The sequence below is a fragment of the Eutrema salsugineum genome, unplaced genomic scaffold (assembly GCF_000478725.1).
Source record: "Eutrema salsugineum unplaced genomic scaffold, Eutsalg1_0 scaffold_10, whole genome shotgun sequence".
Taxonomy (NCBI): Eukaryota; Viridiplantae; Streptophyta; class Magnoliopsida; order Brassicales; family Brassicaceae; genus Eutrema; species Eutrema salsugineum.
In genome coordinates this window covers 9,946,324-9,971,402 of record NW_006256908.1, presented here as the reverse complement: position 1 = coordinate 9,971,402, position 25,079 = coordinate 9,946,324, and the positions used below count along the sequence as shown (strand labels likewise).

The 25,079-nt window shown below is 35.7% G+C and overlaps 5 protein-coding genes across 7 annotated transcripts; 2 read left to right on the top strand and 3 right to left on the bottom strand.

Annotated features, from left to right (window-relative positions):
- Positions 1–2,830, bottom strand: LOC18026693 (endoplasmic reticulum oxidoreductin-2). The gene is made up of 9 exons (XM_006411057.2): positions 2,526–2,830; positions 2,161–2,295; positions 1,808–2,054; positions 1,526–1,636; positions 1,293–1,411; positions 1,091–1,195; positions 787–989; positions 521–644; positions 1–381 (listed from the first exon to the last, which is right to left on the bottom strand). The coding sequence occupies exons 1-9, from the start codon at positions 2,700–2,702 to the stop codon at positions 193–195; spliced, it is 1,410 nt and encodes a 469-aa protein (XP_006411120.1). The 5' UTR covers positions 2,703–2,830; the 3' UTR covers positions 1–192.
- Positions 2,831–3,181: 351 nt separating this feature from the next.
- Positions 3,182–7,389, bottom strand: LOC18026692 (probable inactive lysine-specific demethylase JMJ19). Its single transcript, XM_024148110.1, has 8 exons — positions 7,288–7,389; positions 6,284–6,620; positions 5,913–5,990; positions 5,329–5,775; positions 5,050–5,256; positions 4,731–4,877; positions 4,079–4,447; positions 3,182–3,949 (listed from the first exon to the last, which is right to left on the bottom strand). The coding sequence occupies exons 2-8, from the start codon at positions 6,551–6,553 to the stop codon at positions 3,347–3,349; spliced, it is 2,121 nt and encodes a 706-aa protein (XP_024003878.1). The 5' UTR covers positions 6,554–6,620; positions 7,288–7,389; the 3' UTR covers positions 3,182–3,346.
- Positions 7,390–8,139: 750 nt separating this feature from the next.
- On the bottom strand, positions 8,140–11,308 carry LOC18026691 (inorganic phosphate transporter 1-4). The gene is made up of 2 exons (XM_006411055.2): positions 11,127–11,308; positions 8,140–9,881 (listed from the first exon to the last, which is right to left on the bottom strand). The coding sequence occupies exon 2, from the start codon at positions 9,867–9,869 to the stop codon at positions 8,265–8,267; it is 1,605 nt and encodes a 534-aa protein (XP_006411118.1). The 5' UTR covers positions 9,870–9,881; positions 11,127–11,308; the 3' UTR covers positions 8,140–8,264.
- A 7,895-nt stretch (positions 11,309–19,203) lies between these two features.
- On the top strand, positions 19,204–21,633 carry LOC18026690 (probable E3 ubiquitin-protein ligase BAH1-like). 3 transcript variants are annotated; one of them, XM_024148430.1, is made up of 6 exons: positions 19,204–19,414; positions 20,206–20,450; positions 20,534–20,785; positions 20,910–21,047; positions 21,151–21,209; positions 21,531–21,633. In XM_024148430.1, the coding sequence occupies exons 1-6, from the start codon at positions 19,204–19,206 to the stop codon at positions 21,631–21,633; spliced, it is 1,008 nt and encodes a 335-aa protein (XP_024004198.1). The 3 variants fall into 3 exon arrangements, with proteins under 3 accessions (XP_024004198.1, XP_024004197.1, XP_024004199.1); XM_024148429.1 differs by having other exon boundaries at positions 21,528–21,633; XM_024148431.1 differs by lacking the exons at positions 21,151–21,209; positions 21,531–21,633 and having other exon boundaries at positions 20,534–20,757; positions 20,910–20,937.
- Positions 21,634–22,681: 1,048 nt separating this feature from the next.
- On the top strand, positions 22,682–25,035 carry LOC18026689 (calcium-dependent protein kinase 20). Its single transcript, XM_006411053.1, has 7 exons — positions 22,682–23,555; positions 23,635–23,778; positions 23,860–24,012; positions 24,112–24,227; positions 24,375–24,542; positions 24,633–24,857; positions 24,955–25,035. The coding sequence occupies exons 1-7, from the start codon at positions 22,682–22,684 to the stop codon at positions 25,033–25,035; spliced, it is 1,761 nt and encodes a 586-aa protein (XP_006411116.1).
- Positions 25,036–25,079: the final 44 nt, after the last annotated feature.

Sequence of the window (25,079 nt, the reverse complement as noted above, 5' to 3'; positions counted from 1 at the left end):
TGTTTTAAAGAATCAGTTATACTTGATATATGTATAAGCACGAAGCACAAATGCCCCCCAATCAACCACTTAGTGCTTCTACACGCATCTACACTAAAAAAATCACATTTTGATCAAAACTGATACTTAGTCTAAATTTCTAAGGAATTTGAAAGTTCTATTATACTGCAAGGTAAGTTATCCCTCAAACTTTTATATACTCAATGGGAGCTTTGGTGAGTAGACTTTTTGCCATAAACTGTTCCCTGGAGAGTCATGTCCTCCTGTCACTCTAGCGATTCTCTCGGCCTCAGGACTCAAGTCATGAACAAACTTCACTGATTCAGATAATCGGTTGAGTAGATTCATCAGCGCAATCACTTCATTCCTTTGCAGTTCAAGCTGCAAAAGCAAATGATAATATCGGTTGAGTCAACATAATGCCATGCCCAAGGGAGAAGTAAAGAAAAATATACAATTCTATCAGATTTCAAAAACTGGACAATGTCTCTCCAGGTGTGTTTTATGAGTAGCAACGTACATTATGACGCAGATTGTCTTCACCGTTGACAGTGAAAAGGATTTTCAATGCAGTGCCGAGGCCAAGAATCTGGAGCTTTCCCCATAGACGGCATTTCTCACAGCCTACACAGTCCATTATTGCACTGCAAGGACATCAATAAATAGTGTATAAGGGATTCAACTTAGCTAGTCATTACATAACTTAATACTCAAGAAAGGACCAGTAACAAGCAGAGACACACGATAGAGAAAATTAGAAATGCTAGTTAAGGATTCAAGAAGGACCTAATGTTTCTGAACTGTTTTTGTATTTGTTGTTTCAGTTCTGGTCCACGTTGGCCCTTCCAGAGCTTAGCTTCATCAAATGGTAGAGGACAAGCTGCTTTGGTTTTGGGGTCACTAACTAGTTGTTTCACCAGAGATTTGGTCTTCAAGTCCTCGATTACATTACCAGTCTCATATTCAGCCTCTCCCAAGTAATTTTCTGCCTACAAATCATGAAAAGAAGGAAAGAAACTAATTGTGATTATTCTAGTCAATTGAACCTCTTTTCTTTGGACTCGGATAAAGAAAAGTGATAGTAACTGACCTTTGTTACTGCTCTGAGAACAAACAAAAATGTAAAGTATAGGTTCCGAACGCGATCTGGGTATCTTAACACACGATCATATAACAATGTCAAGTTTTGACCCCACTGAAACACAAATAAAAAGGAGATCATTGGATCATTCTGTAGTTCTGCTCAAGAAACATACATTGCGGATGAGACAGATTCATGAGGTAGATCTTACCAAGTTTGTAGCTTCATCAAGTAAATAATCCGATGCTATATGAATTGAAATAGATGAATGAAGGCCAGAGATCAATTTGTACAATATCTTTTCTTCTTGACATGACTGTTCAGATGTATCTACTCATCACATAGAAGCCAGTATAATTGCAGGGGTTAGGAATACTTATGAATGGATATATAAGGATAAAAAGAAACAAATCGACAAAACAAGAATCGAATAGTGACGCTTACATTTGGGACAGTTCTCAGAGTATATAGCATCCCATATCCTTCTAGCTGACGGGCCAATATAGCCAGTGTACCGTTCAGGATTCAGTCGAAGATTAACATATGTCATTTCATCTGCAATCATATATTTGTTCATCAAACACAATGCAATTCAATACTGAAAACACTACTTGTTACACAGTCTCATGAGCCAGAACTGAGTGATAAAGTGTTGACATGTAAGTACAGTATGCGTAGAACATACAAAAGACTCAAGAAACAAAGAGGAAAGTTTTGTAGACAGACCGTTGTCAGTTTCATCATCACTTGTCCATGGATTGTCTGTGACTGTCCAACCCCTGAAGGCCCTCGTGTCAACGGTACGGTCAACAGCAGCTTGTGGTTTCCCTTCTTGGCAAACAGGATTTTCTTGGCTTAATGGCTTCTTAAATGGTTCAGGGAACTCGCTCTCAGGACATTCACAAACACTACAGTCTCTTAAACGGCACATGCCATCATCAGGCCAAAACGGGCAATCACACCACAGTTTAACCTAGTAAATAGAATCAGATATAATCATAACAGGCACCTCCAAAAAAGTCTCTATCTAATCGCAGGAAGACAAAGACCATCACTTGTTTCAAGAAACAAGAACAAACCTTGAAATATCGATAAAATGGTGTCTTAACAAGGGCTTCCAGCAACGGATGCAACACTTCCTTGTTCAGCCGATTTACCGTCTCGTAATCACAACAACAATCTTCGATCATCCCAATGTACTTCTGCTGCTCAGCCTAAAACTCAAATCAATAGAAACTGAGAAACCGATGTAGCAAATAAGATAACAAAACGAAATCCCAAGAGCAAAGACGAATTTTTGTTTCTTGATTACCAATTCAAATCTAAGCTCTTACGAAAAAAACTCTAACCTAAGCTAATCATGAGCTCAAAGAAGACGAATATCAATTCGCGCTATCCCAATTTCTAATCAGAGGCTTACAAGAGCTTAAAGAAACACACTCACCTGACGGCAATTGCAGAACTTTCCGGTAAACCCATAAATCGAAGAATTCGGAGTATTGAAAAACACGGCGGCCACGACGGCTAAAAGAACGGCAGCTATAGCGCCGATCAGCAAAATCAAGCGCTTCGCCGATCCTGTCTCCTTTCCCTTAACGGTCCCGACGTCCGTCTCCGCCATTCAGCTACCGCAAATGAACTTTTAGCTAAGAATATTTTCTCTGTTAGGTTGCTGACAAAAATCTGACACAGACGACGAGAGATCTCCGGCACGGGGATGTTTCCTGTTAAAGAAAGCTTAGAGAAATGGTGGGCGTTTCTCGTACAATCAGTTTTTACAAAACCGCAACTATAAATATAAAACCAACGGCGATCACAAAAAGTCAACTAAACCAACGGCTGGGATTCCTATTTAATATTTTCGTGGATTATGTTCATAAGAAACCTCTAGTCATGCGCTAATTAAAGACGACTCATTGACTCTTTGGATTTAAGAGAATACCAATGTTATAATTTCATGCACAAGTCTCAGAGGCTTTAAGAAAAACAAGCCAAGGTGAATTATACAGACCTCTCAGATGCTTATCTCTCTGTCTTGAAGGTAAAACTTATGTGGCTTTTTGACTATCTCTCTACATCTTCAGGAGGACTCTGTTTTGATCTTAAACACATAAAATGATTTATTTATTTATTCTATTTTTGTCTACATATATTTTTTTTAAATATATATATGTATAAATCTTGCAAAGAAAAGGTTCTAAGATTTTCTCAAAATTTGAGGCCCTGGGGCATGTTTCTTATATTATAACGTGAGTCTGCTTTTCTTCATCCCTGCTTCTGTTTCTTTGCCGTGTGGACAGCAGAAGAATCGCATGGCCTGGTTGATTTCTTAGAACAAGGCTTCACAGGCCCCTTTTCATCATCATTTCCTTCTTTAGCGTTCATTATCTCCATGATCAGTCTCGCCTTTCTTGGCTTCATCTGCTCCTTAGTTCCACCTTCAACATCTTTCCCTGAGTTGTTGTTGTTGTTACAAGGCATATCCTCATCTGTTTTCTTGCCTGCATCTCCGGGTTGTGAGCTTGTGATGCCCCTAGAAGCACAGTAGTTGCGATCAACGTTTCCCCATCTGAACATAGCGCTGAGTTTATGTTGTTCCAACGCCTCTACAAGAATATCCAACTCGTCGGTTGTGTACCTGTAAAGTAAACTCTTACTGTCCCACGGACAGGCACAGAGTTTCTTTACGTGGCTCAGACACGAGTATCGATCCGCAGAACATGAACATTGAACAGCGGAAAGATACAGATGAGCAATACATATACAGCATTCCCTCTTGCTAACATCATCATAACTCTTGTCCATCCTTTGCGATTTTAGTGAATTACCAAGGAACTCACGTCTGCGTTTCTCCTGCTTGACCCGTGACTACATAAAAGAGAGAAAAAGAAACAAAAACTTAAAAGAGCAAAAGGTAGTGAGCAAGTTCCCCACTCTAACGAGATTTTGGTGCATAATCTAAGGAATAAGACGGGCAGCAAAGAACGGTGAGCATACCTTAACCATGTCGGAAAATATCCCCTCCTTACCACAAGAATTATACCATCTCATATTGTCTGCTGTCTTTTTCTTGGACAATAAATATTCCTTGAGGGATTTCACGGCTTCCCTTGCAGCTCCTAATAACAGCTTATCATACGATATTAAAGATTTTCTACTCTTATCTTGATTCTGCTGAGCAGAAACATCCCCATGGGGCAACCAATCAAGGGGAGCAAAATTTACTTTCTCCAAACAGTTAAAGCCACAGTCAACGGTAGAGTAATGCGACCCTGGAAATGTAATAACATACTGGCCAGGGTTCTGGACACACCGGGTCACTGGTATACCCTCCATGCTCAACGCATATGGAGACATTATCATCACCTGCCAAATGAAATGGCTTCCCTTGTAAAATGAACCGCAACTATAAGTATTTAAAAGCTCACTAAAAGTCATTAAAAAGTTACGGTAGGTTTTGCTTTGAACAGATAATTTCAAATACTGTGTAATTTCTCTTTGGCGTGCCATGATTGTTTATGCTGAACAAAAACAATATAACACGTGCAATCATTGTTGGTCACTCTTCTGTCAATCATTTTTCTTGAGTTTTGAAAAGAGTAACTTGCATCGATGCTAAATATGTTTAAGCAATTACAGGATGACTCACCTTTGACTGTTCTCCTGACATCTCAGGGAATAAGCTCTTCATGGTAGACATAAACTTAGAACGATGACATCCTGCAACCGAATACCAAACTCTAGGAGCACCCATATGCATATAGCAGAGCGAGTAAAGTCTCTCCTTCTCAGATTTCTGTTCAGCAACAAAAAATTCCAGGAGACAAATGTGAGATTATACAAGCAAATTATATTGCAAATTTTTTTCTATTGATAGCTTGCAAAATAGATGCTACTTCTGGGTTCACCAGTTCTTGTTATGCTTACAGAAAATAACGAAATAGCTTGACATCAACTTTAAAACTTACCCACAACTGCGAAGAGAAGCACATTCCTACACTTAGGCGAGGGACACAAATTGATTCGCAGTCTTCAAAAGAAAGAAGAGAGCCAGGAAGCTTAGCTGTATTGTTCAGATTCCATCCTGATGTTTTGTAGTTGCAAGATTCGGATGGTCCAGATAAGGGAAATCCACTGCCAAACTTTGTGGTGTCTAGATCATTGCCATAAAGCACCTAATTTATACCACAAGTTAGTGCTATAGCCCTTTTCATATATACGAGTAATAGACTTGATTTTAACATTACCCCAATTTCAACAAGTGGATTCTCAACAAGTTGTCTATACTCTTTTTCAATGTCTTCGGTGGTTGGCTCTGGTTTTAGTGATGGAGATGAATCCTTGGAACTCAAAACCTCATCCTTTAGGCTAAAATGCTCCTTCTTGCGTGAATCTGCAAAGTTTTTAAAGCTCTCCAAAGTATGCATAAAACCGCGCTCCATTCTATAAAACTTGATCGTCTCAGATGTATCATCATCACTATCCGCATCAGCCTCCTTTTTAATATTTGGGTCCTCGATATGAAATCCATCAACGAGCTGAACTTGAGTGACAAATTTGGAAGCCTCCCATATTTTTTTCTCCTCGAGAAGACATGGAGGTTTCCATGAAGGAGGAGGAACAACACAACAGATCCCATAAGGCTCAGCTTTGTCCCGCAAGCTTGCAATATATGACAAGGTGTCACTGAATTCCTGATGATTCAGTAATTATGGGTTACAAAATAAGGAACATATTCCTCAGTAAGCATATAATGATTGTTTACCAAAAATGACGTAAAATCAGTTTAATACCCTCATTTGTCTTTTTATCAAAGCAAAGGAAAACTAACCTCCTCGGTTGGGTTAAACACCGGAGCTTCCTCAAGGACTACGTTCTTGGAGACTTTCGGTACCCGTCTTGCCCGTACCTGTGAAACAATTTGTATGCAAAAGACTCAACATACAATCTTGATACTAGCCATCACTTAACACACATTCCAGAAAATCTCCAGCTTGTAAATCAAAGAATGTTTTTGATAGACAAAAAAACATAGAATGTTTCTAGCAACATGCTTGGATGTCCATGTTACAAGGGTGAGAAATGATCGCCTAAACAAGCATAATGCTAGAAACAGATCCACATATATGCATGAGTGTACGTGTGTATAATAAGAAAAACTATTCTAAGAAAGGAAAGAGGTAGTAGACAAAGTTATGGGACCTCAGATTTCATTGGCTTTAAGGCCTCTGAGCTGGGAGTTGTGTGATTGTGCAATATCCACGGTCGGTTTGTAAGAAACATCTTGAAACTATCTGCATCATCTGTGCCGAATCCAGTTATCTGGTCTTGTCCCAGCACCGACCTGGAACTTTCTCTGTCTCGGTGTACATTCCTCAGCACAAACGATGTTTGAGAAACAAAACCTGGTGGAGTTGACAATTTGTCCATATTTCCAGATTTTGAATATGTGTGCCCACCTTCAATGCCCATTAACAGATTATTTTCCGGAAGAGGAAATAAACTGAATCTCAGAATAGGTCAAGAAAGCTGCAACGTCCTGGAGAAGATGGAAAAAAAATTAATGTCAATAATAAACCAAGTGACAAAACATAGTAACTAGGATAACTTGATCGGCTAGAAAAATGATGGAGTGTCAAGAAAAAACTGCATTACAGAAGATTCAATAACGATAATCTAATGCAGAGAGTATAATCATATTTAGCACCAATATTAAACATCACAAAGAACACAGAAGGAGAAACATTTAGAAGATGTTTTCTTGGTTAGTCTTGGAACCTTACTCCTACGGAACAAGACAACTATATTGGACAAAATACCATTAGGTATCATCTAAACTTTCAAACTGTTGAAGACGAATCGTTCTTGCTTCCTTGAAATTATCAAAAGTATCGATTTGCGGAACAGTCTTGGATATTCAAAAGCCAATCTTTACCCGTAAATCGTTCTTGATTCCTCAAAATTAAACCCCTTTCAAGAGATTCACTAAAGGAAACTCCTTTTCAAATCACAGAATGTGATCCGACGCATGCAAATTATTAGCAAAGTTTGATCCTTAGCTCGAAATAAGACGCTTTTCGTATAAATATCGGATCTTAGAATACAAAATCTAACCAAAAATTGGGAGACGAAAAACCTAAAATTGTAATTGTTTGGCCATCGAAAAGTTCAAATATTTAAGACGAGAAGCAAGTACGAACACATACCCAGGCGAACTGAGATCCGAAAACTTCCAGACATTACCGAAGCAATTGCCTCTGGATTTTGTTAATTGAGAACTGATATATATTGGGGTTTGTCCTTTTTTATTATATTGTATTTTCCGTCGTAAATAGCTAATTTTAAGTCCAGTTTTTGATTTTCGATGCAAGTGACCCTTCATCTTTTCTATTTTTGTTTTTTTTTTTCTTTAAATTATTTGATTTCATGCGATATATTTACTTAATTAGAGATATGAGTCCTTTTTTATTCGATTATGGCGGTTAACTAGAGTCTTTTTTCAAAGTAAAGGTTCTTTTCTTCAAAATATAGTTAATCTGTTGTTATATTACGACGCTTTATTAATTACTTATACTTAATTAAAAATATTTATTTCGCACATTTTTTCCGACAACCAATTGAAATAACATAATGTATAGTTCCTTGGTTGCATATATACATATTCAATGGAATAATGTATGAGTAGTTAAATAATCAGTATAGTTTTCTTTCTGACAACAATTAATCATAGATTGATCTCAAAGATTAAGGGGTAACTAATTAGTTTACAACCAAACCCTTATAAGGTTTTATTAGAAAGACCACAAGCAAACTCTTAAGTCGTACAAATCTTTCTAGAAAGTATAAATTATAAATGGACATTTTATATATTGTTTACTAAATTTATAAATTCTCATCTGTGAGCAATATTATTAGCCACATAAAAGAAGAATATCCATAGAGATGAAGCCATAATGTATTTTATGTGATGCCTTATCTGTGTTGAGTCGGGTTGTAGAAGTCTAAATTAAATCTTCAATCTAGGGATTGACCAATTAAGCTGAGACATCAGATATCTGATCTGAAATCGATTCATGAAACTTTTAATTAATTTCTATAGCATTGAGATCTCACAGAGTACAACTTGAGTCGCTAGAGACAAGAAGAAAAGAGAAGCAAACAATTACAAAAGGCGTATTGTCACCTAAACTATTGGGACCGTTCTATTATCATTGTTGCTGGTCTCATTTTCCTCATTTTCACCGGACATTTCCTCCAGTGACTTCCCTTTCGATTCAGGCACCAAGAAAGTGAATACAATACCCAAAAAGTTAACCACGCCTAACACAATAAGCGAGTTCCTGACCCCAATCCCTGGAGGATATCCTGCATCTGTCTTGGTCTTGTCTGGACTCTGCGCCAAGTACAAGAACCCGAACGCACCAACCATTGCTCCTAACTTGCCTGATGCTGCAGATATACCATGGCAAGTGGATCTGAACCTGGCCGGGAAAATCTCAGCCGGCACAACAAAGGTCGTAGCATTGGGTCCAAAGTTGGCGAAAAAGAATGTCAAGGAGTACATGACTACGAATCCGATTCGATTCTCCTTGTGAGTCCAATGGTTGTAAGGAATAGCAAGAGCAAACATAAAGACCGTCATGAAAAAGAATCCCATAAGCTGAATCGCAAATCTTCCAATGACGTCGATAAACGCAACTGTGAACCAGTAACCAGGCACCGTGCTACACAAGGCAATGAGGGTTTGAGCACGAGCAATCTTGAAAACTTCTTGAATCGCATTCATGGTTTGAGCCGGAGGAATCCACCCGATCGCACTGAAAATATCCTTCTGGAAAAGGTTTTGACTGTAGAAAGCAATGTCGAGAAGGAACCATGTTGATGTAGTTCCAAGCAAATGAAGTCCATGTCGTCTCATGAATTCCTTGGAAAACAAGGAAAAGGTTTTGGACTTATCTTTCGAGGTCTCTTCCATTTTCTGCTGTTCTGGCTCTATCTCCATTTGTAGAACCTTAGACATGTCTGAAGCCGCTTGCTTTGCGTCCTTAGCAACCAAAGCTGTGTATCTTGCGGTTTCAGGCATCTTCGACCTCGAGTAATACGTCATTGCCGCAGGAATAGCACCAACCATCAAGATTATACGCCAAACCAAATCCGCTTGAGGAACCGTGGAACCCAAGGCATCATCAGCATAGGCTGGTGCAGGGAACTTAGCATCAAAAGCAGAGGAAATAATGAGAGCGAAAATGCCACCAGCCATGATTCCAAACCCTTGCATAGCGAAAACCGCAGCGATAAACGCACCACGAGTCTTCTTGTTAGCGTACTCAGACATGATCGTTGCGGATAAAGGGTAGTCACCACCAATCCCAAACCCTAGCCAAAACCTAAAAAAGCAGAGCGTGGCCATCACAGCTTTTGGCTCGTGCCCGAAAGAGAGACCAGAGGCTATGGAGCAGAGGACCATGACCATCAACGTCATGCCGTAAACTTTCTTCCTCCCGAGCTTATCACCGAGCCACCCGAAAAAGAGCTGACCAGCGAGCGTGCCACAGAAGGCGACACCGTTGACTGCGGCTGCGACATTTGGAGGGAGAGTCCCAGGTTTCTGTGAGCCTTCCACGTGGTAGTATATGCGGCCGAGGAGCTTCGTGACGAGAGAGATACAGAAGAGATCGTAAGCATCGGTGAAGAATCCCATTCCAGCGATTATGATCGCTGTGAAATGATACCATTGCGTCTTCGCAACATCAAGTGCGTTCAACACTTGTAACTGATCCCTCGCCATTCTGTTTCTCCTCTGTAATTTCATCCAGATAAATTGTATTAGTAACATAACCTTGTAGTTTTGGGAGTAAATTTTTCAAATAATTAATAAAAAGAAAAAATCTTTCATTTAACTTTGGATGTGAAGAAAAGAAAGATTATTTATTACAAACACTAAAGCAGTTACCTAACTTGGAACTAAAGTTAGGCAATTCTGAAAGCAAATAGAACTAAACCATTAGACCCCACTGGAAATTGCATGTAACATTAATAGTATAAGAATTTTATTTTATTTTTTCTCATTTCTTTGATCTCACAATTACAACCCATAAAGTATGTTGACCAAAATTGAAGTAAGTTAACTGGCGATTAACTAATTTACATGTCTATACTTCATTTAGAAATACAAAAATAATGTAATGATGTTAAAAGTCAACTCCAATTTTTAGAGAAATAATTGTTAAAACTTATTTTTCAGACATGACAAAAATAAAATATGTTTTAGTAATAATTCAAATTATTGATTCCTAAAAGAAAACAAATAAATATTGGTTCCTGTTTTTTTGGGTTTCTTTACCCCGACGGAACCAGTTCTTTAATGAAAAAAATGAGGAAATGGGAGGTCCATAATATTTTTATATGAAGTTTCAACGATTACTATTTTGTCTTCGCTGCATACAGTTACCAACAAAGGTTGACTTATGACGTGTGAATCTGAACACGCGGCTACAAACTCGTAATAAGTGCGAGTAAGACAGTGAGTTGTTTTGTCTAAAATTGCGGATACACCTATTCTAACTACATATTTCTTCTTATTAAAAAAATTACCTTTTATTTATTGAAGTAAAATTATTTGCAAGCCTTTTTTTATATTCGGTTATTAATTTGTTAGTCAATAATCATGCACTAAAAAAGAAAGTTTCAAGAGAACTATTCCTAATTTATGAATATTCAATTTTTCTCGTTGCTAAAATAATCCAAGAAAATTGGGTAAACAAAGTTGATTGAAAACTTTTTTAAAAAAGCAATAGTAAGAGTAAACACGAGCAAATGAAGCTCAGGTTGATCGCAGATCAGTAGTGACAAGACAAAAACAGAGAATGAAGAAAGAGGCAGAGAGGACCAGAAAACCTAAAAAACGAGAGTACCGCCCTATGTCCTAAGTCTAACAAACATCATTTTGCACCCAAACAAAGAAAAATACGTTATATTGCATTCATATAAGGAAAAAAAAAAAAGGAAAGATCAAATTATACATAAATTACAAGAAAAGACTTACGTGACTACAGGACAATCTTCTTCTACGTGTGTGGGATCTGATCTGATCAAGTGTTATACGTATTTGTCAGAAGAGTGTAGAGAAAGAGAGAGAGAGATAGGATCTTTAATTTCCTTTATTTCTGGGAAAATGTAGTGAGAGTGAGAGAGAGAGAGAGAAAGGAAGTGGAATGAGCGTTGACGCTGCCGATGAACAAAGACAGAGTGCAATCGTTTTGAAACGGCCATTTATAAGCGACTCTATATGAGATATTCCATTTTCTGTTTCGGTATATTCTCCCTCCAACGACGTCGCTTTGTTATCTTCATTGTTTTTCTTTCTTCTTAACCATCTTTTTTACTTCGTTTAGGTATTATTAGGACAGGATGCTTTTGTTTTGCTGTAATTTCATTTATTACCTAAAAATTAGCTGTTCCACTATAATAGTAAGCTCCATTTTTACTCGTAATTGACCATGAATTGTTTTTTTTTTTGTTTTTTTGATACGTGAGCTTAATAAATTCTTTTATTTTAAATTTTGGGATCTTCGTCATTTAATACAATCACTAGATACATATTACCTGGCATGCGGTTTAGGCAGAAATAAGTTACAAATACTATTAGTAGTAGTCAACTGTGGTAATTCGTTTCTTTAATAAAAAAAAACTAATGATAATAAACTGAATCGAGTTAGCACTTAGCAGTGTGGTCAAACTTTGATTCTTTTTTTAATAAAAAAACTTCTTTTTGTCAAATTCGTAATCGTCATTTAATTGAAAATATATGCACTATTTTTTATAACACGCTATTGTGTGTATATATATATATAAATTTGAAAACTCAGTTGACGTGAATAGATTTATTTAGAAGAAAACAAAAAAGTATACAATACTTATTTTCCTGACAAATTATACCCCCAAAAAAAAAACTGAACATGATTTTTTTGTTTAAGGATATTTGTATATAACTTTTTTTTATTAAATAAGCAATAACTGCATGATGTGTATATCTACATGAGACACAGACTACAATGTCATGGTATTTATTCTAATGTATTGTAATGGTCTGTTTCGTGTTTGATAAGTAAGAGCCTTCAAGGCATTTCCAGACTACCTTGCTTTAGCCCAGCAACTCAGCAAGTTACTTCCCTTCCGTGACCCAACAATTTCATCCATTTTTTTTGTTTATGACATACTCAATTTCCATCCTTTATTATGTAATTAATGATATACAACAATACAACAATATAGTAAAGCTCTATTTATAATGTCTTTCACGTGAAATAAATCCATGGTGGAGATATATACACAATTTTCAATTTAAGAATTGGCAATAATTTGAAAAACTTACACCATATATTGTTTTCTTTACCAACACCATCCCTTTCGGATTATAAGAACGTGAGCAGAAAGTATAGAAGAAAATTATGATTTCAAGAACTAGAAATGGCTGCTTATTGACCCATTTTTTTAACGTGTTTATAAAACTGTGATCTAAAAAAAACACAGGGAGACTACGTAATGAAATTTACACCGGTCGATTTTACAATCTATTTTTACCAAAAAAAAATTTGAGGTTGTTCACTTAAAAAATTTCTTGAAAATGGGTGTTTTAATCCATAAATTAATGTTGGTTTACTTATTATTTACTCAGATCGTTAGATAACTTGTTCGAACCGTTAGATTCGATAACCAGAGACATAATTCGTCAATGTTTGCTCGGCCGACACTGGAATCGATCACCATATATATGCAAAGAAAAAATAAGTTACAACTTACAAAATATGAAGAAATGTTCGACTAATAGTAACTACATATTTTATGTTTAACAAAAAAAAAGCACTAAACAATTAAAGAACTACAGAGTTACGGAGTAACGGGCTACAGATTTTCAAAATTATACAACTGGAAAATTGTCAACCTGATTGCTCAGTTACCACTCAATGTCGATGTCATTTCAATATGTAAATCCGGATTGAGATATTTTATAATGATACTTTTAATAAACCCTCTATCACTGTTACATTAAATTAACTATCTATAACTATTACTTGAAAGAAAAATGTTTTTGTTGAAAAATAAAGAAAAATGTTTTCATATAAGTTTAACAGGAGTATGAAATACTGTTGAAGACCTAGTTATAAGGGATTAGCCGGAAAAGATGAACGTAAAATCTCAAAGCCTTGTGTTCCTTCATAGTGTAAAACCGTAATTAATATTCCGAACGATCATATGGATTATGGGTAGCTGTGTGTAGTCGAACGAGGATTGTGAGCCATAAGAATTTTTAGGAGAAGAACACATGTCTGTTGATTTCCTTATTACTTACTAATATTTATGTTTGACATATGGTGAAAAAACAAAAGTTATGTTTGTCTGGATGAAAATCAGCAGGCACCGAATAAAATACTGTATACTACTTTTGCCTTCCCGCCGAAGACGTAACCAACCAAAAAGATAAATTTAAAAATTGATGGCTTGAATTTATATATCAAGAGTTGATGAATCAATGGTTATGTTTTGTGGTATTTGATTTACTCATCCATGTGTTGAGGTCTTAATTATTGCATACAAAGCTGACTTGTAAGTCCACAATTTCCATCGTTCACATTGGCTGGATCATTTTTAAAAAACTAAAGGTTTAATTAATCACGCTATTATGTCACTTATATGTCTGTTAGATTTGTTTAATCTAATAGTTAAGCCGGATTAAGTACTTCATTATCTGCGTGGCACATGAATACCATTAATTGAAAGTGAAAACGATTATCATTACTAGTACTCTTCACATTACTGATCTATAAGATTATACATAACCATGTTTTTTTTCTTTTCTTGCTTTTGAATCATTGGATTTTGTTTAAGTCTATGAGTTACAAAATTAGAGCATCCCCCTAAAAGAAAAAGTCTGAGAGTTAGATTGAGGACCAAAAACAGTTGTAGCTCTGGTATTACCAGTACCTTTTGTTTTGTCATTGATATTTGATTCATCGAGAAAAATAATATCTTGTGAATTTAATAATGTCTGTTCTGTGTGATGGACTTGTAGTCCACTAGTCCATTGGCCACTCCTATTTTCTCCTATATATATGGCTGGATAACCCGTCTGGCCAATCAATGATTTTTAAAGACAGACTCTATAATAACGAGTTGCTAGAAATAATAATTAAAAAAAAAAAAACTTAGTGAACTACCATCGAGAAGGTCCAAGCTCTTTTTTTTTTTTTGGCAAAGCTTGGTTTTATTACATAAACATATCTTAAAACTGCTTAACGTATTAATCAAAGACGAGCATTCAAGAAATTTGTTTGGTTCTTTTCTTTTAAACATTGAAGTTTTTTTTTCCATTGAGAATCTTGTAATATAATCATAATTAGTACATTTTTTCTTCTGTTATAAATGTGGTTTAAAATTTGTTTGGCCATTTTAAGAAAACCATTTGATTTTCTGTTTTACATTATTATATAATATGATCCCTTAATTAATAAGTTAAATGAGTAAAGAGAAAAACGACAACTTTATCAAAAACGTTTTAAAAATGAAACGATATTTGATATGAAATAATGAAACAAAATTTAAGTTCTAAAATAACACTTAATATAATGGAGGGAATAGTAGTTGTAAAAAAAGAGATACGAAAAAATAGATAAAAATAAAGATAAGAAGAATAAAGATATTTTCTTGGCCACGAAGAAGAAAGTTAATAAAATTCTTTTGAAATTTAATTTAGCCATACCTGTTTAACTCATTTGGATATTAATTTTGCTTTTCGTCATTTACTTCTTTCAATTTCCATAAAAATTTTAACGTCAGCAATAATAGAGCTGAGGGGATATGGTCAACCCTTTTTAGCCCAATAAATAGGGAAGGGCGGGTGCGTGCATGTGGTCAGAGTAATGACGAAGCCTTAATAATACTTAATTACTAGTTTTCTTAATTAATTGTTTCCCATTGTTTTAGTGTTGACGTAGACAATTGATAATTATTTCTTTGAATAATGATCATAACCGATTAATTAATATTTGAAGTCACAAACAAAAATGTTTTGTTTTGGAGTCGTATCGAATCAATGATAAAACCACGAGTAAATACAATTATAATTTGTTGGTAAAGTGTTGACTCAAACGATATTTATTTTTGGACAATGCCAAAAAATAACAAAATGGTACTTCTACAACTTGTGTTAAACGTGTGAACGGCAGGCATCCCAATGCCTCACATTCACATTTAATCCGCTTAGTAGAGATTTAAACGATTTTGATAAATTTTATTCGTTTAAAAACAAAAAAAAAAAATCTGAAAACGCTCTAACCTTAGCAAGGAGATAGATGACCGGTGGGTGACGCCGAGCCAAACCCTTTATTAGATTATCACGTTTGGCTTGTTTTCCTCCTATAATTATCATAGAGCTGGAACATTTGTTTGGAATCCAACCATGATGATTCCATATGCGTTGGAAAAAACTCGGTCTCTCATCACAAGAGGGGATAGCTATGCATATGTGCGAAGAATGATTGTCTATTTACTCTAACGTAGCATAAAAACTTTTACCCCACCAATTCTTGGCATAATATCAATATTAAACTTACTAAGATTCTTACTAAAATAAATACTCAACATTTGGGATTCAAAACACTAAAATGGGATTTATTTCGAATTCAAAGTTTTTCGGTAATACTAAACAAAATGCAGAGAAATCATTGTGTGAAAACTGAAGTCACGAAAAGGACCTGAACATAGAGGCGGAAAAGTTGACAATCCTATGGTTGGGAATTATTGTTCGTCATTTTCAACAAGAATAATAGTAAAACTAATTTAGCGTATACGCTTAGTCGCTTATATATGAAGGAGGTTGGCGAAAAGCGCTGATAATTCACACTCTCAACTTTGTTACGTATAGAATCTAACTTTTTACTTATACTCAAAGTTGTCTCTTCCTCGACGGTTCATGGCATAAAGTAGGTAATGGGTTCGGATTTTCACGTAACGAAAGTTATTCGACCTCCGATTTTGTATCGTTTATAAGTCTATTTTCTGTAAAAGTATTCCAGAATAGTACTATTGAATTAAAACTACTTATTATAAATTAACATTAAAATTGGCATCACCATAGAGAAACTTATATCGAGGGAGAAAAGGCAAAAATATACATTTTTCGTTTTTGTTAAATTAATGAAAACGAGAAAGAAAAACAGCTTGATAGACTAAAAAAAATCAAACAGTTGCAAATAATTCAAAAGAGGAAGTCCAATAAAACCATGAAAAGTTCAAAAAAGTGGACAGAATTACACCCACCTTTAGTTTAATGGAACTTGAACAAATATAGAGACAAGATTTTGCCCCCTAATTTTATTAACTTCAGACGAAGTGATTGGGTTTGATTTCGGACCTACCTGTCATTACGACCGATCATAGTTTGAGTAGGAGAGGAGAGACAGCTTCTCCATATGGAGTTTTATATATAAAGCGGCTTCGATGGATGCGCTTCTCCAAATCATGTAATTAGCGAACTGTCACGCTATGAGGACGAGAGGCCGAGTAGGATATCTGATCTTGAGTGGTAGCAAGGAGTTTGTGGTCGTAGTCCATGCAAAAATTAGTCATGAGAGGTTGGATCATATAAAAAAAATTTATGAGATCCTTCTTTTGTTGTATATATGTAACATCATATCTAAGAAAATAATTAACAAAAAAATAATCATAGCTCAAATGAGTACTATAGAATTTAAATACAAAAAATTTATAGAAAAAATACTAAATTTTATATACAAAATTATATATAATTTGTTGAGACTCAAGAATATATTATTTTGGTCTTCGTAATTTACTATAATTTAGTTATCGACTATATAAGTTTTATACTAGTACATGTTTTTCTAAATACATCAATATTTGTATATTCTTAACTATAATTTTCGAATATATTCTTATAAATTAATTAACCTTTTTACAGTTAAATTTTTATTGGATAACACATTATCATACAAATATAGTAGAAGGCTCAAGGCCGCATGTTTTCATTTCAGTGTAATGTAATCATTGAAACTCAGTTATACATATATGATCTTTAGCCTCCCATGATTGCCAAGTCCGAAAGCCACTCATGTTAACATAAAAAAAGGCCACTCATGTTGTCATCCATGTGACTGCAGGGGAATAAAGAAAAGCCCAATTATGTTTCTTAATATTAATTTTATTTTGTTATTAGTGGAAGTTCCAATTCCAATGGCCATCGTTTAAAGGGGAGGTTCGTTTAACATAAAAGAAAAAGTGGAGGTTTCATGATTCTTTCCAACAGAGCATAGTCTCATTAATTTTACCTTTATTAAAAAAAGACATGTTACGGCTAGGTGAAAAGGTATGGAATATATTTCTTTCCTTGAAACTTCATTCAGACTCTTGTTGAATTTTCTTTTGATCATAATATCGCTATATCAGTACGTGGTTTCATTGTAAACACGTATTTTTAGACTTCATCTAAGTAATAATATCAATTTCCAGTGCGACAAAATTGAATATTTGACAACTTTGCCTTTTGTTCTTGAGAATTCTAATGCGCCTAATAGTCACTATATATGGATTTTAATGAAAAAAAGAAGAAAAAGACTATTGAGATATATGAGTTTACATTGTCATATTTGGAACAGTATTAAGTGGGATAAGAATATTTAAAAGTCGAATGATAATCAAGCATGCAAGAGCCTAACCTATGGAGTTACTTATCTCCATTTGAGAAGTAAAAAGTTTGCGTAAATTATGTGAAAATTGAACTGGAAAATAAGTTAAACATCATTCAGACTCAATGTAGATCGTAATTGATGTGACCAATAAAAGAGATGGGGGTCGTGATTTGTGTTAGTGTATATATCATTGTGTTACGACACGCTTAAAATATATGAAATAGAAATATATCTTGTATTAACTGGGTAATTCTATAAGAGATAAAATATTTTGTATTAGTTACAAACTCTTTGCTTCACTAACCCTAAAAGGAAGCCTGAATTATTCAAACAGAAAATAAAACACAAAGCTACCTTACTTGTTAGCAAGGATTCTTTTGGGGTACGATGAAATATTTGCACTCAAGTTCGAGTTTCCCACGGAGAAGATGGTTCCTAGAAATTATGGAGTTAGAGATTGCCCGTTCCTCTAAGTCTCTAACTATTCTATAATATAAGCACATTTGTTTCGCTTATTCTGTCTAATATACATGTTCTGCACCGTTTATTTTGATGTCACCATCCAAAACCAAATATAAAAGTTATCTTTAAATATGATAGAAACGGTTGGACCAAATGGAAATTGGATCTGCCCATATGACTAGGCTTGATATCTATTTTAATATTTGTAATTTGTAAACAATAAAATTTATATATACTCCACGAAAATTACGAGACTCGATAATCTTAGGAAAAATAATTGATGTTTTATGTCGCTAAAATTATTGCTTAGATCCGCCAATATAGCCATCAAAAAATTTACACAACTCGATGGTAAATAACTAATGGATAATGGGCAAAATTCGTTGGAGCATTCATGGGATCAGATAATGACGCGTTTTCTTGGTGATCTAATACTCAAACACGTAAGTGGCATGCCGTTTAAAACGAAACTATTGAGGTACCAATTACCAAAGTAACTTTGCTGAGATTTGTTTGAATAACAAAACCCTAAAAATACCTTTGACAAAAAAGCGAAACAAAACCCTAAAAATAGGAAGTCCAATAACCAATAAAGTTAAAAGCGACTTTAACCGGAAGAGCTTTCGTCTTCCTTCACCAGCTCTCCTATTCAATTTTCCAGATTATTAACCCCTTTTCTTTGACGTGACAAAAGGTGATTAATATCTCGATCTCCTTTTCTCTTGACGATATTTCTCTCAATAGGCAATAATAGTCGATTAGTTTCTATAAACTATATTAAAAAAATTCCAATGTTTTCCGATAATGAATATGTTACCACAGGGTAAAATTTCCCACCTTGTTCAATGAGGAATTTACTAGAAAATAAGTTGTGTTTGTATCCGATTGGAAAGTATCTCATATTGGCATATATACATATTGCAGCCTGAGATTGAGATTTGTGTGCTATGTGAGAAGATGAAGTTTGGAGAGACGTTCTCGGAATATCTACATGGAGAGGAGGAGGGGTTCCTAGAAAAATGTCGTCACGTTGAATATAAGAAACTCAAGAAAGTGTTGAAGAAATGCAAGACATGTAGCTCCACAAGATCGGATGACGAACGCATTGATATCATATCATCGGCTAATAATTCCTTGTCTGATTCATGCCAATGCCAATCTTGTCCATGTATGTATAACTTCTCACTCTTTTCTCCTATCTTCTTCACTTTATTATCTTTATAATCTTAGTGCAATAGTCGAATCCAACATCAATAGAGAATGGGAACGATCTAAATTATAGCAGTACTCATCATGCCTATTGCTAGGCTCTACTCCTTATGATCATTTACATGAGCATATAGATCTAACATTGTAAATAAAGAACATGATCCATTTTGAGTTGAAAATCGTGATAACTAAATAGTAAATAGTATGAGACTGCAGTGGACTTGTTAACCGGATAGATTATCCCCAGTGGCTCGCCTTATCGTGTTACTTCCAAAATGATCACTCTCATCTCAAACGGATACGTACGTTAGAATATCCCACCATGAAAGTAGAGATGAATCCATCTTATATAGTATGTAAAAGATATGTGATAATCAATTCATCATCTATTATTTTTTAGTTAGAAGTCCATGATTCCTAAATTTTTTTAAGCATATCGTTTTAATTTACATCAAGCTTCTAGTAATTCCTCTCTATGGAGGCGTCCCATATAGTTTCTGTGTACATATTAAATTACGAATAACTTTACTGTTTCTAAAAAACTTAAAGTCCCTAACTTATATATTTTTTCAAGATTTTTTTAGAAGCAAATACGTTTTGAACCTATTGCACTCTCAAAAAGACATCCTAGTTACGGATATTCAAAATGTTTGTTGATGTGAAAGATTTCATATAGTTTAGTGTGGAGTGTGTGTGTGTGTGTGTGCATTTTTTTTTTTTGGATGTAATAGGTGATATGTTACAATGTAGGGTGTGATCAGATGTTCTTTGAGGAGTTGATGAAGGAAGCTTCTGACATAGCCGGATGCTTCAAGTCAAGAGTCAGGCATCTTCTCCATCTTCATGTAGCCACTGGTATGCAGAGATACATGATGCGTCTACGCAGATGCTTTACGGACGAAAAACAAGCTTTAATCCATGAGGGCCAAATATTGATTCAATACATAACAATGAACGCGATTGCCATCCGTAAAATCCTCAAGAAATATGACAAGGTTAGACTGATTTGCAAAGATAAACAAAATGTATTTGAAAACAAAAAGTAAAAGCTCTTTAAGCTGGTTTAAAATGTTTTCAGGTGCATAGCTCAGTGAATGGGAAGAACTTCAAGTTGAAAATGCGAGCAGAGCGCATAGAGCTCTTGAACTCACCTTGGCTCATAGAACTTGGAGCCTTTTATCTCAACTCAGGGCTTGACAAAGTTGGAAACTTCAAGAACTCGTTTGGCCGTGTCTCATGTGATAATCTCAACGAAGATCAACCAGTGATGAAACTCACGCTGCCTAACTCAATTGAGCTCGAGTTTGATCTAACTTGCGCAGTCTGCCTGGTAACAAAAAAAGATCTGTCTTTTTCATAAAAAACACGTAGCTCACATATTCGAATCATTTTCTCTAATTTTTTTTTTTTGGAAAAACAATTTTCTCTCTAATTTTTGTTGATTAATTGGGCAGGAAACGGTATTCAATCCATATGCTTTGAGGTGCGGTCACATATTTTGTAAAGCGTGTGCATGCTCGGCTGCTTCGGTAATGATTTTCCAAGGCGTTAAAGCAGCGCCACAATGTTCCAAATGTCCCATATGCAGAGAGGTTAATTTGTTTAGATTCTTGCAACATCAAACAATAGTCTCTTCTCTCAGGTTTTTTTCCATTATCTATACCGAGGTGTTGATTGTTTACATGCGGTATGCAGGTTGGAGTTTATGCGGAAGCGGTTCACATGATCGAGCTGCACCTTCTATTAAAGATAAGGTGAGGCAAATCTCTAATTTAGATGCACTAATGAGTCCATAAATTCTTGAACTGATGATTATCTTACATATATACTACAAAAATAATATGTTTTCCTTTGTTTAGTTACAGTTTAAAGATACAGTTTTAAACGATTTGCTTGCACTTCAAGTTTCTAAAAGCTTAAATTTCTGTTTTTTTCTTGGGGTAGTATTGTGGTATAGATTATTCAAAGTCGATATATCATACGAACTCACACTTCTTCTATCCATGGAATTTATAATGTTTCAAGAAGTATTGATAAAATTTGCGTTTTCTCAATCGTTAATATCTTTGCAGAAGCAAAGAGTATTGGAAGGAGAGGGTGATGGGGGAACGGTCTGAGATGGTTAAGCAGTCGAAGATGTTTTGGAGCGAACAGACTATGCATATGATCGGTTACTAGTTGTTACTTCTTCAATTATCGTAACTTCTTTTAAATAATTAAAAAAGGTGACCCAAAAAAAAAAAAAAAAAACAAAGAGAGAAAAAACATCTAAGCTTGTATGTTTCTGCCATGTCCGAGACATTACAGAACTGACAATAAGAAAAATCTAGCATTAGGAGAAGTTTTTTTTTTTCTTTGGTTGAGACATATCAAGTTGTGTTTGAACTTTTATGGTGTTTCTTGTATACGTTATTTTATTTCTAATAGATTAACCAAATATGCCTCAAAATTAAGTCACTAACATGAGGTATGGATCATTTTTCATATATATATAAGCTATATTTTTGTAGAAGCAAGAGTATTTTTGTAGATATAACCAAATAAATATACGTATATCTAAAGAAACTCATCTTGAAGCAACTAGCACGTTAAAATGCAATCAAAAACTGAATCAAATAAATATTTTCCTCTTACATTTTGATGGAAATCAGAATAGAAACATGGCCTAAACAGCCAAAAATGTTTCAGAAAGTAAATAGACGATCATGCCGTCGACTGTTTTGTAAGAGCATGCATCTAGTTATTTTTCCTATGTAAGTAATTTAATTTCGGAGTGTGTTGTAAAATAAATAAAAAAACAAAACAAAAAATAGACGGTCATGCTACAACGATTTTGCCATAATCCTTATTCACTCATTTGCCTCTCCTCCTCCTCCTCTGATCAGCTAATCAGATTTTCTCAATCATTCGAACCAAATTCAAGAAAATCCCACAAAGAGTTTCTCTCGAGAATTTCGCTTCCGTCGTGCGCAAGGAAAAGCTGCAAAAGGCAAAACAGAGGATCAACTAGGTTGTGTTCATCTCACGTTTCTTTACGCTGTGTCGAATTTGAAGACACAGCAACATTCGATGCATTCCTTTACGTCAATGTCGCTGTTGAGTGGTTTGCGTTTCCGTTTTCGACGATCGCCAGAAGCTGAAAGAGAGATATAGAAACAGAGACAAGACACCGCAAAACAAACAAAACAATTAGGTTTTTGTGAATTTTTAGGTCGAGATTTTTTTAATGGGAAACACATGCGTGGGTCCGAATCTGAACCCTAATGGATTCCTCCAATCCGTTAGTGCCGCCGTCTGGAGGAACCAGAAACCAGACGAGAGCCTTAAGAGCAACAAAGACGAGAGCAGCCGAAACAAGAGCCAAAACGGCGACCAAAGTAATCGAAATCCTTGCTCCTCCGCCGCCTCGGATCCACCTCCACCACCCGCGGCGGTGCCAACTCCGAGCACGCCGCCTCCTCCGGTGAAAATGGCTAACGAAGAACCACCAAAAACCATCCCGGAGATCAAAACCGCCGAGGAAGGTAGCAAATCGAAGCCGAAGACCAAAGAGGCGCACATGAAAAGGATGGCTAGCGCGGGCCTACAGATCGAATCCGTGCTCGGGAGGAAAACAGAGAATCTCAAGGATATATACAGCGTTGGGAGGAAACTAGGTCAAGGGCAATTCGGGACGACGTTTCTTTGCGTGGAGAAGAAGACAGGGAAAGAGTTGGCTTGCAAAACCATAGCCAAGAGGAAGCTCACCACACCTGAGGATGTTGAAGATGTTAGGAGAGAGATTCAGATAATGCATCATTTGTCTGGTCACCCGAACGTGATTCAGATCGTTGGTGCTTATGAAGATGCAGTAGCTGTTCATGTTGTGATGGAGATCTGTGCAGGTGGAGAGCTTTTCGATAGGATTATACAGAGAGGACATTACACGGAGAGAAAAGCTGCTGAGCTCGCGAGGATCATTGTTGGTGTTATAGAGGCTTGTCATTCTCTTGGTGTGATGCACCGTGATCTTAAGCCTGAGAATTTCTTGTTTGTTAATGGAGATGAAGAAGCTGCACTCAAGACTATTGATTTTGGTCTCTCTGTTTTCTTTAAACCAGGTATTGGTTGATCTTACATTTAGAAGATGTAATGTTCTTTTGTAGCTTCATGTTCTGATATATATTGCCTTTTCATCAGGAGAAACATTCACTGATGTAGTTGGGAGCCCTTACTATGTGGCACCAGAAGTTTTAAGGAAGCATTATAGTCATGAGTGTGATGTTTGGAGTGCTGGAGTTATTATATACATCTTACTTAGTGGCGTCCCACCATTTTGGGATGGTAAGTGACAGTTTGTTTCATCATGCTTGTTTCCTACCAGATGGTATAGAGAGACTGATTGATTGTTATGATATGTGTCAGAAACGGAACAAGGCATCTTTGAGCAGGTTTTGAAAGGTGACCTTGACTTTGTATCAGAGCCATGGCCTAGTGTATCAGAAAGTGCAAAAGATTTGGTGCGTCGGATGCTGATCAGAGACCCTAAGAAGCGAATGACAGCTCATGAAGTTCTCTGTTAGTGTTCTTCTTTCCAAATAAGTTGCATCCTTCCTTTTAAGAGTAAGCATATATATAGCTGCATATATGAAACTTGTGATGTTGTTCATGTTGCAGGTCATCCTTGGGCCCGAGTGGATGGTGTTGCTCTTGATAAACCTCTTGATTCTGCTGTCCTCAGTCGTTTGAAACAGTTTTCAGCCATGAACAAGCTCAAGAAAATTGCTATCAAGGTGAACAATTTATTAATAATTCTATCATCTAATACTAAATTAGGTGAACATAATGACTAAACATCACTAAACTCACATAAAAAGAACTTACCATTTTAACTACCATATTTGTCTTGACGTGACTTGCTTTTATATGCAATCATTCAGGTGATAGCAGAAAGCTTGTCAGAGGAAGAAATAGCAGGATTGAAAGAAATGTTCAAGATGATAGATACAGACAATAGCGGACACATCACTCTCGAAGAACTCAAGAAGGGTTTGGACAGAGTTGGTGCTAACGTTAAGGATTCAGAAATATTAGGATTATTGCAAGCAGTAAGTAGACTTTTATGCTTACCTTTTAAACTATATGATATATGAGCTCTCAAATAATTAGGAAATAAATAAATAAAAAAACATTTTCAGGCGGATATAGATAACAGTGGGACTATAGACTATGGAGAGTTTATAGCAGCGATGGTGCATTTAAACAAAATAGAGAAAGAAGACCATTTGTTCACAGCTTTCTCTTACTTTGATAAAGATGGAAGTGGTTATATAACCAGAGACGAGCTCCAGCAAGCTTGCAAGCAATTCGGCTTAGCGGATGCTCATTTAGACGACATTTTACGCGAAGTGGATAAAGACAATGTAAATTAAATCTGTTTTTCCTTTCAGTAATTACTTGGAAGCACGTACCATTGTTGTGTAATGGTTATATAATTGTGTGTGTATTGGTTTTTGTCAGGATGGAAGAATAGATTACAGTGAGTTCGTGGAGATGATGCAAGACACTGGATTTGGCAAAATGGGTTTAAGGGTGAGTTGAAGAAACAAAACAAGCATCTCAATTTCCACCGTTTTGCTTTTCTA